The sequence below is a fragment of the Malaya genurostris genome, chromosome 2, assembly GCF_030247185.1.
Source record: "Malaya genurostris strain Urasoe2022 chromosome 2, Malgen_1.1, whole genome shotgun sequence".
NCBI classification, from domain to species: Eukaryota; Metazoa; Arthropoda; class Insecta; order Diptera; family Culicidae; genus Malaya; species Malaya genurostris.
Window position 1 is genome coordinate 263,803,244 of NC_080571.1, and position 13,771 is coordinate 263,817,014.

A 13,771-nucleotide genomic window follows, 5' to 3' on the forward strand; every position below is an offset into this window, starting at 1 on the left:
GAAACTTAATAACCTTGGATTTCCGACTTATGGTTTTGCCGACGATTATCATATATTGATGACCGGTATAAGCATTAACACTCTCTTTGATTTAATGCAGCAAGCCCTGCGATCTGTTGAACAATGGTGTTGTCAGGTTGGATTATCTGTAAATCCGGGCAAAACATCAATGGTGCTCTTCACTCATCGTAGGATAATCACAGGAGCTCGTCCGTTGCAGTTCTTTGGTTCAGAGGTCACTGTGGTCGATCAAGTTAAATACGTCGGGGTTATTCTTGACTCAAAACTGAATTGGTCTGCTCACATTGATTTCAGGATTAAAAGAGCTTGCATGGCTTTCGGCCAATGCAGACGAGCTTTTGGAAAATCATGGGGACTCAAACCCAGATATATTCATTGGATCTACACAACTATTGTTAGACCAATTTTAGCATATGGATGTCTTGTATGGTGGCAGAAAGGAGAAGTCGCGACAGTTCAGTCAAAGCTAAATCATCTCCAAAGGATGGTCCTAATGGCGATGACAGGAGCATTCACGACAACTCCTACTGCTGCTCTAGAGGCGCTACTGTGCATTAAACCACTACATGTGTTCCTAAAACAAGAAGCATTATCTTGTGCATACCGTCTTAAGGTTACAGGGCTTTGGAACAGTAACCCATTAGATTATGCTACCAGCCACACTCGCTTGTGGTCTCAAATGGTTACGTGGGATGAGTATTTACTCGCTCCTAGTGACCTAACTCTCACATGCAGTTTTCCTTTCAAAACATTCAATGTGAGCTATCCTTTTCGTGAGGAATGGTTGTCTGGTTGTCTGGAACGACAACTTGATGAACACATAGTTTGTTATACGGACGGTTCTCTGTTGAATGGTCGTGCTGGTGCTGGTGTCTACTGTCGTGAAATGAGGCTGGAGCAGTCTCATTCACTTGGTAGATACTGTACTGTGTTTCAAGCAGAAATCTACGCGATTCTGTGTGGAGTACAATCGGCACTTCAGCAGAGGATCTGTGGTAAGCGAATTTATTTTTGTTCCGACAGTCAGGCAGCCTTAAAAGCACTCAGTTCGAATGACTCACGGTCGAATCTAGTGATCGCATGTCGAACTCAAATTGAAGACCTCAGCATTTCAAATGCTGTTTACTTCTTATGGGTACCCGGCCATTCTGGTATTACTGGAAATGAATGGGCTGATGAGTTGGCTAGAGCTGGTGCAACGAATGATTTCGTTGGTCCTGAACCAGCTTTACCACTTTCAACTAGTTGGATAAAGCACAAGATTCGTTCTTGGGCTGTATCCAAACATGCCAGCTACTGGCGCAGCTTGCAAACTTGCGCTCAGACAAAAGCATTTCTACCAGATTTAAATCTGAAAATGTCAAAGTGTCTACTGCATTTCTCCAAGCATCATTGCAGTATTCTGGTCAGAGCTCTGACTGGACATTGCAAACTCAATTATCACATGGCTACTATTCAACGTGCTGAGTATTATTCGTGTGATTTGTGTGAATGCGATTATGGTACTTCATATCATCTGATATGTAACTGTCCCGCATTGACGCAGCTACGTATCCGGGTTTTTGGTTCTCCATACATGGTTGAGTCTGTGTATGCGGAGCTAAAATTGAAGGATATTCTCTCGTTTCTTACCCAATGTGGTAAGGAGCTATAGTCAGAAGGGTTCATCGTTCTTCCTGGAGTGAATGAATCCCTTCTGTATTCACCTTAAATAGGGTTTAGCAGATTGTTTGGCATCCTTTAGGGGGTGCCGAATTTACTTCTGCTCGTACATACTGCGAATCGTTCTGCATTCTTCCGGGAGTGCAGAATGGTGTCGCTTTTGTAAGATCTTCAAATCCTCTCGGGGGTTGGAGGTTTTATTAAGAGCAGACTGTTCGGGACCTCGTAGAGGTTCAGAATTTACTTCTGCTTTTATGTGTTTTTGTGTCGTCAATTTTTCCCATCCTCCTAGTCCAACCCTTACCATTTCCTTTCAATCCTTCCCTCTTATATATCGGGAAAATGATGCTAAAAACAAATTGATGGCAAGGCACAAATCTCCAAATATCAAGGGGAACGTGCCATTTGAGCCAATTTGTTCTGATTCCTGATTCCTGATAGAGCCCCGTTGGACTATGTTTTACTGCAGAATTTCAAAAGCTTTTACCACTTATTTTTTTAACTAACATTGCATACTTGTACAATACTTCTACTTCACGTAAAATAACAAATTTTAGGATAACACCTTATGTTGACACTATTTTTGTAGGAGAAAAAAAACAACAATAAACCATTCTAGCAAACTAAACGATTATATCGTACAATATGCCGTTCAACAAACATTCAACGACCAACAAAATATGAACACTTGCTGGGTGGGTGTGAACTTATGAAGTCACCATTTTCAAACGGGAGCACCTCAAAAGGCCGAATCACAGAAGGTCGATTAAAAAAGTCCTAAATATAAATAGTCGAAATCGTTTAGATTTACGCAAAAAGGCCGAGGCACAAAAGGCCGAATGCAAACAAAACGTCGAAAACGTCATCGTTGAATATTCCTGTGAGCGCAATGACTTACGAAAATATGAAGAATAAATGCTCATTGAATCTGCCATTCTATAACCATAACCTAATGGAACCATCATCATTTCATTGTAGAAATTTCCTACAATTAGTTAATATAGATAAATACAGATTTTTTATACTCAGATGTAAAGATTTTCTATGAAAATATTTGGCATCTCTAATGGAGAATCACATCGAGGTTGTTACAATTTTTTCCGTGCACCTTTTAGTTTGTTTTATGTACGATTCTGACGATCCGTCTCCTTCCGTCAAAATTAGTTTATTAGTTTAATACACCAGTCGCTACCTAATTTTGGGTCAAAACCTACCCAAAATCAATTAAAGTGCATCTCCCCAATTTTGGGTAACGAGTGATGACCTCAAAATTTAGGTAAATGTAAGTTTAGTACAAGTGTTATGCCATAACAAATCACGCTACCCATTTTTACCCATCAACTCAAAATTTGGGTAGCTTATAGAAGAGCTCGACAATGAGTGATTTATCCTCAAAAAATTAGGTAGAAATGATTTTCAGTGTACTATCTTCACCGGAACATTCAGACGTTCCGTCATTACCAAAACATTCAAGACGTTCCGTGACGGTGACGTTACGTGTGAATGTCTCCATAAGAATGCATTCAACTAATTTTGACGTTGACGGCAGCGTTGCCAGGTCATTTTTCAAAAAATCTGTATTCGGCGAAAAAATCTATCTGTACTATATCGGTATCAAAATCTCTTCTGCATAAGTACCAGGAAAATGTCACCAAGACTCATTTAGGCGAGCAAAAAAAAGGTCCCGCGACAACCTTTTCTCATGTCGTTTCAAGCTAAAAACCAAAATCGGTATTTACCTGTATGATCCGTGAATTATCGGTATTTTGGGAGTACATATCTGTATTGCGGTATAGAGGTCAAAAATCTGTATAAATACCGAGAAATCGGTATACCTGGCAACGTTGGTTGGCGGTGACGAAAGGAGTCGGACCGTCTGAATCATACATAAGAATAAGGCATAACGTCTCTATTGAACAATCCAATCAGCGTGGTCACCTCGAGATAGCGTTATGGTGATTGTTTTGGCATATCCCATGTATTTATAAAAAAAATTTGACGAATTTTTCAATTTACTTGAGTTTGAAAGAATGCAGATGGCAAAACTTTACAAATATGGGTAAGAAAAACGATTATTCACGTGTTGTCATTAAACATATCAATTTTTTTACGTTTCGCCTTCGGCTCATCAGTGCAATTCGCAGATTATGTTGATCTGCTAATGCCACGTCACGGATCAACATAATCCGCTAAGCAGACGTAAAGTACTTGCTATTTACAAGTCACTTTTTTTATTACACCGAGGTGTAAGGTCTTTCCGACGTCCCGAAAGAACGAAACAAACGGACGGTATTCTGACCGCCAACAGGTTGTAGTCATTTAGGGGTTTTGGTACCTCATGGGTACCGGTTTGTGCAAAAGTACACATGACTTATTTCAATTTTTTTTACGTTTCGCCTTCGGCTCATCAGTGCAATTAAAAAAAAAGTGACTTGTAAATAGCAAGTACTTTACGTCTGCTTAGCGGATTATGTTGATCCGTGACGTGGCATTAGCAGATCAACATAATCTGCTAATTGCACTGATGAGCCGAAGGCGAAACGTAAAAAAAATTGATATGTTTAATGACAACACGTGAATAATCGTTTTTCTTACCCATATTTGTAAAGTTTTGCCATCTGCATTCTTTCAAACTCAAGTAAATTGAAAAATTCGTCAAATTTTTTTATAAATACATGGGATGAGCCGAAGGCGAAACGTAAAAAAATTGAAATAAGTCATGTGTACTTTTGCACAAACCGGTACCAATGAGGTACCAAAACCCCTAAATGATTAAACATATGATTTCAAATTGTTCTATACTCTTGTTCTATAATCTCGGATGAAATTTGAAATTTTCAGTACACATACAGATTTGATTCAGATGATAAAACATGAGTGAATAGACTAGTCATAAAACTTTTGATCATAATTTATCAATTAATCTCAATATCCAACCAAAAAAACAAAGAATATCCCAGATATGAAAACAGTACCCAACCTCACAAGCAGCGTTGCCAGGTTGCCAGATTTGTCTGGCAAATGCCAGATTTTCCTCGTTTCACCAGACACTCAAACTAACCAGATCTTTTGCCAGATTTTCCAAATTTTCCCAGACTTTCCTAGATTTAGTCAGATGTTACTAGATCTTTACGGTTTTGGCCTCTATACGATAGGTGGGGAGACCTTTTTTTTTTGCTCACTGAAAATGAAGCCCGGCAAAAATTTCCTTGTATATAGTAGACCCAGACAAATCCAGATAAATTTTTGAGTTTGGCAGATTTTTGAAAAAATAACCTGGCAACTCTGCTCACAAGAAACCTTGGTTGGATTCTTCAATTGCGCGCTTGGTGTACTCTCTTTTTATGATATCTTTGATAATTTGTACTAAATAATCGGTAAAGTAGATGCTTTTGTTTACCAAAAATTGCTACGAAATATTTCGGTTTTTATTTTGATAAATTTTCATAACAATCACATCTCGTTTCGATGTCCTCGAAACAAACGGTTGTCCATTGGTTTCGGAAAGGACTTCGTGTGCATGACAATCCGGCACTTGCATCCGCCGTTCAACGCGTAACCGATGCTCCGTTAGCTAACTTTGTGTTACGGCCAATTTTCATTCTTGATCCGGAAATCCGTAAATGGCTTAAAGTAGGCCCAAATAGGTGGCGATTTCTCCAACAATCGCTTGATGATCTGGATCAAAATCTCAGGAAATTAAACAGCAGGTAATTTAAGATGGAGTTAATTGCACACCATAAGTTACGTAAATATTGAACTGCAGATTGTACGTTGTTAGAGGAGATCCCGTTGAAGTTTTTCCAAAGCTTTTCCAGCAATGGAACGTTTGCTTGCTTACCTACGAGTATGATATCGAGCCATATGCGATAAAGAGAGATGCGATTGTGCACAAATATGCAAATGAAAGAGAAATTGAAGTTCTGGTCGAAAAATCTCATACCATTTACGACCCAAACGTCATTCTAAGCAAAAATGGAGGAAAAGTTCCTCTAACTTACCAAAAGTATGGAAATCTAGCATCAACATGTAAACAACCAAACCCAGTAGACGTTCCAAGCCAACTACGCGAGGGCTGTGATCCGGAACAGGATGAAACGGAACGAAAAGATTTGCATTGTTACGACGTTCCCGGTTTGAAAGAACTGGGCGTCGAACAGAAAGAGTTAGGTGAATGTAAATTTCCTGGAGGAGAAACGGAAGGATTAAGGCGCTTGCAGGAGTACATGAAGCGCAAAACATGGGTTTGTTCGTTCGAGAAACCCAACACTTCTCCAAACTCGTTGGAACCGAGCACAACGGTACTCAGTCCATATGTAAAATTTGGTTGTCTAAGCTCGAGATTGTTCATGAATGAGTTGAATAAGGTCCTGAAAGGTCAAAAACATTCTCAACCGCCAGTTTCTCTGGTGGGACAACTGATGTGGCGAGAGTTTTACTATTGCGCCGCCGCTGCTGAGCCAAATTTCGATAAAATGGTTGGCAACAAAATATGCCTGCAAGTGCCATGGGAAACCAATCAAGCCCACCTGGAAGCGTGGTCTCACGGTAGGACCGGGTATCCTTTCATTGATGCTATAATGCGTCAGCTGCGACAGGAAGGATGGATCCATCATCTTGCGCGACATGCAGTAGCCTGTTTTCTAACACGTGGAGATTTATGGATTTCCTGGGAGGAAGGGCAGCGAGTATTTGAGGAACTTCTACTGGATGCCGACTGGGCTTTGAATGCCGGTAACTGGATGTGGCTATCGGCGTCTGCTTTTTTCCATCAATATTTTCGCGTGTACAGTCCGGTAGCTTTCGGCAAGAAGACTGATCCGGAAGGCCAGTACATTAAAAAGTATGTTCCAGAATTGTCTAAATATCCTTCGGGGATAATTTACGAACCATGGAAGGCAAGTCCACAGGTACAAGCGAAGCTGGGATGTGTTATTGGTAAAGATTACCCGAAGAGAATTGTTATCCACGAAGAAATTTCCAAACTAAACATTCAGAAAATGACGAAAGCATACCGAGACAATAGAAACGCTAAGGATGAAGCGATTGCTGACGATCAGGACGCAAATCAATTTACAAATAAACGCAAAACCAGCATCACACCGTCTAAATCGCCTTCGAAGAAGGTTAAACGTGAAAACACGATGGATAGATACTTAAAGCGGGAATAGAAAATCGTCTTATTTGTTAAAAGCTGTTGAGATATAATTTCGCATTGCCTTTGAACGAAAAAAAAATCACTGTACAGTTTACATAAATAACTAGAACTTTTATTTGCCTAATTTTCCCAATCTTACTCAAGTTTTGCTGCCGGCTTCTTTGGGTCCCAAGCATCAACTTTTGGACGAGTTGTAGAATAGGGCATATAAGACTCTGAAAAGTACATTTTGTTTAGATTTCCAACGTCACCAAATTCTAGTTCTACGACCAATCAAGAATTCAACGATTTTATTTTGCTTCCATACTAGACAATGAATTATATTCGTTTGAACAATTGATCGGCCGTGATACTAAAATATGAACAAAATTATTACTATTTGTTCCAGAAAGATTAGCACTGTGATCCGTCATCCAAGCATGATGAACGCGAGAACCATCACGATTCGGGGGCAGATCCGACTGAGAATACAATCATTTTATTGTACTTTTACTAAACATCAGAAAGTACCATACATATTACCTTGTAATGCATCCAACCGTACCAGTCTGCCGGAATTTGAGAGGCATCGTATTCCATGTAGAAATGAGGTGCATATTCAACCCACCGATTTCGGCCGTAAAACTGTGAGGGATCTTCGAAATACTTATTGCCATATTTGTCCTCTCCGACAAGTCGACCGGTTTTCATTTCGTCCATTCTGCGTACCACCCAGAGAATAATATTTTGTATCTTTGAACGACACAGTTACATAAGCAAATCTACACTTTACCTGTACAGTTTGCTCAAACTGGCAAAAATCCCACCATTTTCACGGATATATCCGAAGAGTTTACCCAGTTTGTTTAGCCCGACGTAGTTTGCCATCCTATTAAAAGTACGAATGAAAAATATTACGCTTTTAAACCAGAAAAATCATATTTCCAAACCTGATCGCTGATTGTAACAGATGCAAATCAGTAGCTGTCAAAAATCAAAACAAGTCGGTAAAGAAGTTTCTGGTACTAAATCACTTATGAACGTGTCCGAAAAAGCGGAATTGCAACCAGAGATGCCATATATACAGATTTATCTGTATTCTACAGATTTTTACATGTTCATACAGATTTAATTCAGAATACAGATTTTATACAGATTTTCTCAATTTAATACAGATTTATACAGATCTCACAAAAAGTACGAAAGAAAAAATTAAACTTTTCTGTCTGAGCTATCTTTTAGTATTTGATTCCAGTGTCGATATAAAAGTCTATCAATCAACGGACAAATCACAAATTAATATGAAAATCTGTGAAATCCATTTATATTATAATTAGACACCAATTTAAACTGATATTAAATTTCTTTCAATGACTGAGTGAAAACATATATTGGAGAAGCCAAATGAATGAAAAACTAACAGAAAAGATGATTTATTGAAAAAAGATTTGCTCAGAGACAGTACTTTATTCGAGGAAGTAATGGCATCATAAAACTATACTGTCAAACTGAGAGTTGTATGAACCGACTTGACGTTGCATATTGGGCGTTGAAATTCCATGTCAAATTATAAAGTCATCAATTTTAAACTAGATAAATATATGGAATAAAGATTCAATTGTTGTGGATAAAAAAAACTATGAAACTTCGTCGTTGAATTGACTGATTGAATCTACTATCCTACAACTACAATCTATTGGAATAACATCTTTTAGTATCATTTTGTTGTAAGAATTTCATTTTATTAGTGAATACAGATTAATACAGATTATTTATTCAAAAAATACAGATTTTCTATGAAAATATCTGGCATCTCTGATTGCAACGCAGTGAATTTTGGCCACCCGCATCGATCCGATGACAGGACCGATTGAGCACGATATCGGTTGAAATAAAATGTCTTTAATTTTATTAATTCAACTAGTGATTTTGTTTGTAGAAATCATTATTGGCTTGTTTTTAAAAATAAAATGATTTCTTGAAAACTAATTTACAAGATAATTTTTGATACTACTTTTATGTCGATATATATTCGTTTTCAAATTACTGAAAAAAACAAGTGTTTTGAATGTTTAAGTTTTTATGACATTTAACCGTTATGTCGCAAAATGAGGGGAGAGTTGGCATCACTGGGAGTGCGTTGCGGTGTCCTGGTGCTGCTCTCAAAAAAAGACAGTTTTTCTGGTTTTCGTATTATTCACTATCGAAAATGTCTGTTTATGTGTTCAATTTTCGCCATTTGCGGGAAGTTTTACTTTTCTGCTACAATTCGAAAAACTGCAGCTGAAGCGCATCGAATGCTCTCAGAAACTTACGGTGATGCTGCTCTCAGTAAAAGAACGTGTCGGGAGTGAAACCACGTTTTAAAAATAGTGATTTCGATGTCGAAGATTAACATGGTGGAGGAGGAGAAAAAACCTTCAAAGATGAACAACTAGAAGCATTGCTTGATGAAGATTCGTGCCAGACCCAAGAAGAGCTTGCCGAATCGTTGGGAATGAGTCAGCAAACCATTTCAAAACGTCTCAAGGCCCTGGGCATGATTCAGAAAGAAGGAAACTGGGTGCCTTACGAGTTGAAACCGAAGGACATCAAGCACCGTCTATTTGTATGTGAGCAATTGCTTCAAAGACAAAATCGTAAGGGGTTTTTTACGTCGTATCGTAACTGGTGATGAAAAGTTGGTTCGATACGATAATCCTAAACGCAGAAAATCATGGAGAAAGCCCGGGTATGCAACTTCGTCGAAGGCAAAACCAAATATTCACGGCGCTAAGGTTATGATTTGTATTTGGTGGGATCAGCTCGGTGTGATTTACTACGAGCTCTTAAAACCGGGTGAAACCATCACAGGAGATCGATACCGAACGCAACTGATGCGCCTTAGTCGCGCGCTAAAAGAAAAGCGGCCACAATATCAAGAGCGACATGACAAAGTCATCCTCCAACACGACAATGCTCGGCCTCACGTGGTCAAAAAGTATCTGGAAACGCTGAAATGGGAAGTCTTGCGCCGTATTCCCCAGATGTCGCCCCTTCTGACTTCCAACTATTCCGTTCGATGGCACATGGCCTGGCAGATCAACATTTTCAATCCTTCGAAGAGTTGAAAAAATGGATTGCTTCATGGATAGCGTCTAAAGAGGACTCCTTTTTTCGAGTCGGGATCCGAAAATTGCCGGAAAGATGGGAGAATGTTGTCGCTAGCGACGGACAATACTTTGAATAATACATCTGTAAGACCTTTTCCACAAAAAAGCTTTTAATTTTGAAAAAAAAAAACGGCGGAAGCAAAGTTGTACACCTGATAGTTATACGAAGAATGTGTTCAACATTGGGAATGAACATATATTAAATTCAAAAATCTAATAACCATTTTGTTGTATTAAACATGCTCCATTTCTCTGCTTATGCAAAATTCGATAGTCTTACGACAAAAGGGCCCAGCTGCAAATGACTGTTTCTCTTAATTTTCTCTTTCTCTCACGATTTAGCGGATTGATTTTATATTTAACGCTTTAAGCGGCCCTTACAGATCATTAAAAGTGTCATTATTTAAAAGTATTGGCATTTTTAATTAACATGTAAGGGCAGTGACGATGAATACTTCATACAAATGTGGAGTGTCATTACTTAGTAATCATTAAAAATGACACAATAATTCTCTTCTATATTTGGCTGTACTCTTTGCAAAACTTTCAAGTTAAAACCACAAACTAACAGACAGGACAATCAAATTAGATTCTTCAATCATTTTAACGGTCATTTCGAATATTCCTTCATTTGGGACAGTACTCACATGTGTCATGATGGCGCCACGTAACCTTATCAAAAACATCCTGTCTGTCATCTAGACTGTGTTTATTTTTTTCATTTACCAACAGAGTTGCCATTCATACAGAATAACCTGTAATGTATTGGTTTGTATACGTCCATGCGATTTTCATGCAGGATACAGATTTAATAAATATTGCCAAAACTATATACATAATTGTGCCTACTTCTCATCCTCCAACGCAATACAAAATCGAACCCGTTTTGTTACAATATTTACTTGCTTCTGGTCTGCCGCCACTTAATTTCGGGTGAAAACTACAAACACAATAAAAAATAGTCTAGATGAACAACGTTGGGACAAATGAATGATTACCTTCCAACATCGCGAAAAAGTTAAATATATTATCAACGTAATCCAATAATTTATTGTGACGATTCATTTTCAAATATTTTGTTGAAATCAGGCATCCCTGCAAGCAGCTGATCGGTGTTGGCAAACGAGGGGAAACCAACTAGTAAAAAAACTTGTACATAACACAAGGGGTGTACAGATAGTAAATAGGTCGCGCAGTACAATATAGGTGGAACTAGTGCATCACGAAAAATTATTTTTATAAGAATTTACTCATACTGTCATGTCTGTTAGTGTGTTAAAACTACAAGTTTTCGTTTTATATTTGAAGCTTTCGAGAAATTTCAGTAATGGCTCCGTAATAATCAAAAGAGAAGAAACAAAGAGAGGCTCTCATTTGCAGTTAGGCCCTTATGTCATGGGACTATCTAATTGTTCGATGACGGCTCGAATGAAGCGCTACGATCGGGCCTATGTCTTGCTCAATCGGTCAGATAATCGAACCGATGATCGGACCGATGCGGTTCGACAAAGTTCACTGGGTAGTTCTATGAACGGACTCTTTATCGATACCAACTCTGTTGTATTTGTTTTTATTATGTTTTCTGACAATGTCATTTTATTTTCATATTGCATTACATTACGCCGATGAAAAATATTTCTGCAAAAAAGTCTGATCCAATACGTTTCTGTAATAACTTACTCATTTCATAGATATGGCTACACAAGGTAAGAAGTCTCGGTAATGATCAAATCCTATCTAAAAGAAATAAATGGTTTTAGATGGGTCGCCAAAATATGCCTACAGAGTTCCGGAGAAATTGATAAAAAATGCAATGGACATGGCTAAATGGGAGCAATCAGAGGCCTATTACGATCTGCTGGGATTCATAAGTACAATGTGCGTGTCACTGCAGGCCACCAAACAAAGCCAATCGGTCGAGATAAACCCGGTCATTCAAAAGTTCATTGATGCGTTGAAGCGACTGGAACAGATGGCCATCGAAACTCCACCGGTAGATCAACCGGCCAGATTTGGAAACGTAGCATACAAGACCTGGTTTCAGAAGATGCAGAACGAGAGTTTAGGTCTCGTCAGTGATGCCCTACCAGATCAACTGAAAGAAGCTGCTCCGGAACTGAATCTCTATTTCGTGGAGTCGTTTGGTAACGCAACCAGAATAGACTACGGAACCGGGCATGAGCTTTCGTTTTTAATGTTTTTGATGTGCCTATTCAAAATTGGGGCAGTTGAAAGGAAGGATGAGGTTGCGATTGGCTTGCGTCTATTCCATCAGTATTTGAATTTTGTGCGGAAACTGCAGGTGACTTATCGAATGGAACCAGCGGGCAGCCATGGTGTGTGGAGTCTTGACGACTTCCAGTTTGTACCGTTTATTTGGGGAAGTGCTCAACTTGCCGTAAATAGTCCCATCGACCCAGCGAAATTTGTTGAAGATAATACAATCGACGAGTACAGGAAGGAGTTTCTTTTCATTGGTTGTATCGATTACATCAGACAGGTGAAAACTGGTCATTTTGCCGAACATTCGAACCAGTTGTGGAGTATAAGTGCAGTGCCGTCTTGGGCAAAAATATCCACTGGCCTGATTAAGATGTACCAGAAGGAGGTTCTGTCTAAGTTTCCCGTCATTCAGCACGTTTATTTCGGCTCTATTCTTACGCTGAATCCGGTAAAACCAGGTACAAAACTACCAAATCCTCGGTTGGGTCAGCTCCCACGGCAAATGGCTCCTCCGGCACCGCCCAAGTTTGCAGAAGGAGAAAATCAATGAAATAGTTGTAGGATTATATTGTTTATTAAACGTACTGAGGAAATTAATCAATAAAAGTTTCAACGAGATGTGTACTTCTAGTCGATTGTAGTGTATCTGTCGTATTTGATTTTTATTTTTTTCCTTCTCAGCATATGCCGGAGTTCTTGATGTATTATTTGATGAAATTTAAAATCTATTTAAGCTCAGTTATTTTGAGTTCAAGTTTCTGTCATTGGAAATGCGTCAGCTATTAGATTTCTGAGAAGCAACTATGCATACAAGGCAAAAATCAGGAAAAGAATTTTTGGAATCGCAATTACATAAAAGTGCATCCATTCTACTGTGTGTATGTTTTACAGTAATTCAAATTTACGCACTTCAAATGCCGCAATATCATAGGTAATGCGGTTAGACGTACCCGCGAAATGCCGTTTTTTTGTTCCGCTGATTGTTCTACTACATATCAGCGTATAATGGACATGAAGAACAATAACTCTTCAATGGTAGCCGAACTTGCTGCAGAGTTAAAAAAATCCGTCTCGAGCGCGGTGGCTAACGAGATGAACAGTGTTAGGTTGGAAGTAAAACAGCTAACAACGGCAATAGAAGCATCCCAAGAATTTTTATCTTCAAAGTTCGATGACATCGTAACAGATTTCAATGAACTGAAATGTGAGAATGAAAACTTGAAACAGGAGATCGTATCCTTGAAGAAATCCAATGCTAGCCTTAGTGGGGTGGTTAACAAATTGGAACTTAATGTCGATAAGTCAGATAAAAAAGCAGTCAGTAGCAATGCAATTTCGTTAGGAAGCACGGCATACCCGTGCTTCCTAACGAAAATGTTTGTGAGTTAACAATAAAGACATTAGAATCTATCGGCGTGTCGCTAGAATCAGACTCCGTTCTATCTGCCACTAGAATTTTCCAATCAAACAAACCAATTAGTCCGCTAATCCCAATCAGAATCGTTTTCAAAAATCCAGTCATTAAAGATGAAGTCTTAAACAAAAAGAAACTGCTTAAAAAACTCCAATCAACGTC

General features: G+C 38.7%; 3 protein-coding genes across 3 annotated transcripts; 2 read left to right on the forward strand and 1 right to left on the reverse strand.

Moving 5' to 3' along the window:
• The first annotated feature begins 5,072 nt into the window (after window positions 1–5,072).
• LOC131429791 (cryptochrome-1) lies at window positions 5,073–6,944 on the forward strand. The gene is made up of 2 exons (XM_058594159.1): window positions 5,073–5,393; window positions 5,450–6,944. The coding sequence occupies exons 1-2, from the start codon at window positions 5,152–5,154 to the stop codon at window positions 6,852–6,854; spliced, it is 1,647 nt and encodes a 548-aa protein (XP_058450142.1). The 5' UTR covers window positions 5,073–5,151; the 3' UTR covers window positions 6,855–6,944.
• LOC131429792 (probable NADH dehydrogenase [ubiquinone] 1 alpha subcomplex subunit 12) lies at window positions 6,932–7,842 on the reverse strand. The gene is made up of 5 exons (XM_058594160.1): window positions 7,771–7,842; window positions 7,614–7,709; window positions 7,364–7,541; window positions 7,218–7,302; window positions 6,932–7,056 (listed from the first exon to the last, which is right to left on the reverse strand). Exons 2-5 carry the CDS (start codon window positions 7,706–7,708, stop codon window positions 6,977–6,979), a joined length of 438 nt encoding a protein of 145 aa, XP_058450143.1. The 5' UTR covers window position 7,709; window positions 7,771–7,842; the 3' UTR covers window positions 6,932–6,976.
• A 3,689-nt stretch (window positions 7,843–11,531) lies between these two features.
• Window positions 11,532–12,813, forward strand: LOC131429793 (serine/threonine-protein phosphatase 2A activator). The gene is made up of 2 exons (XM_058594161.1): window positions 11,532–11,678; window positions 11,733–12,813. The coding sequence occupies exons 1-2, from the start codon at window positions 11,666–11,668 to the stop codon at window positions 12,743–12,745; spliced, it is 1,026 nt and encodes a 341-aa protein (XP_058450144.1). The 5' UTR covers window positions 11,532–11,665; the 3' UTR covers window positions 12,746–12,813.
• The last annotated feature ends 958 nt before the right edge of the window (window positions 12,814–13,771 follow it).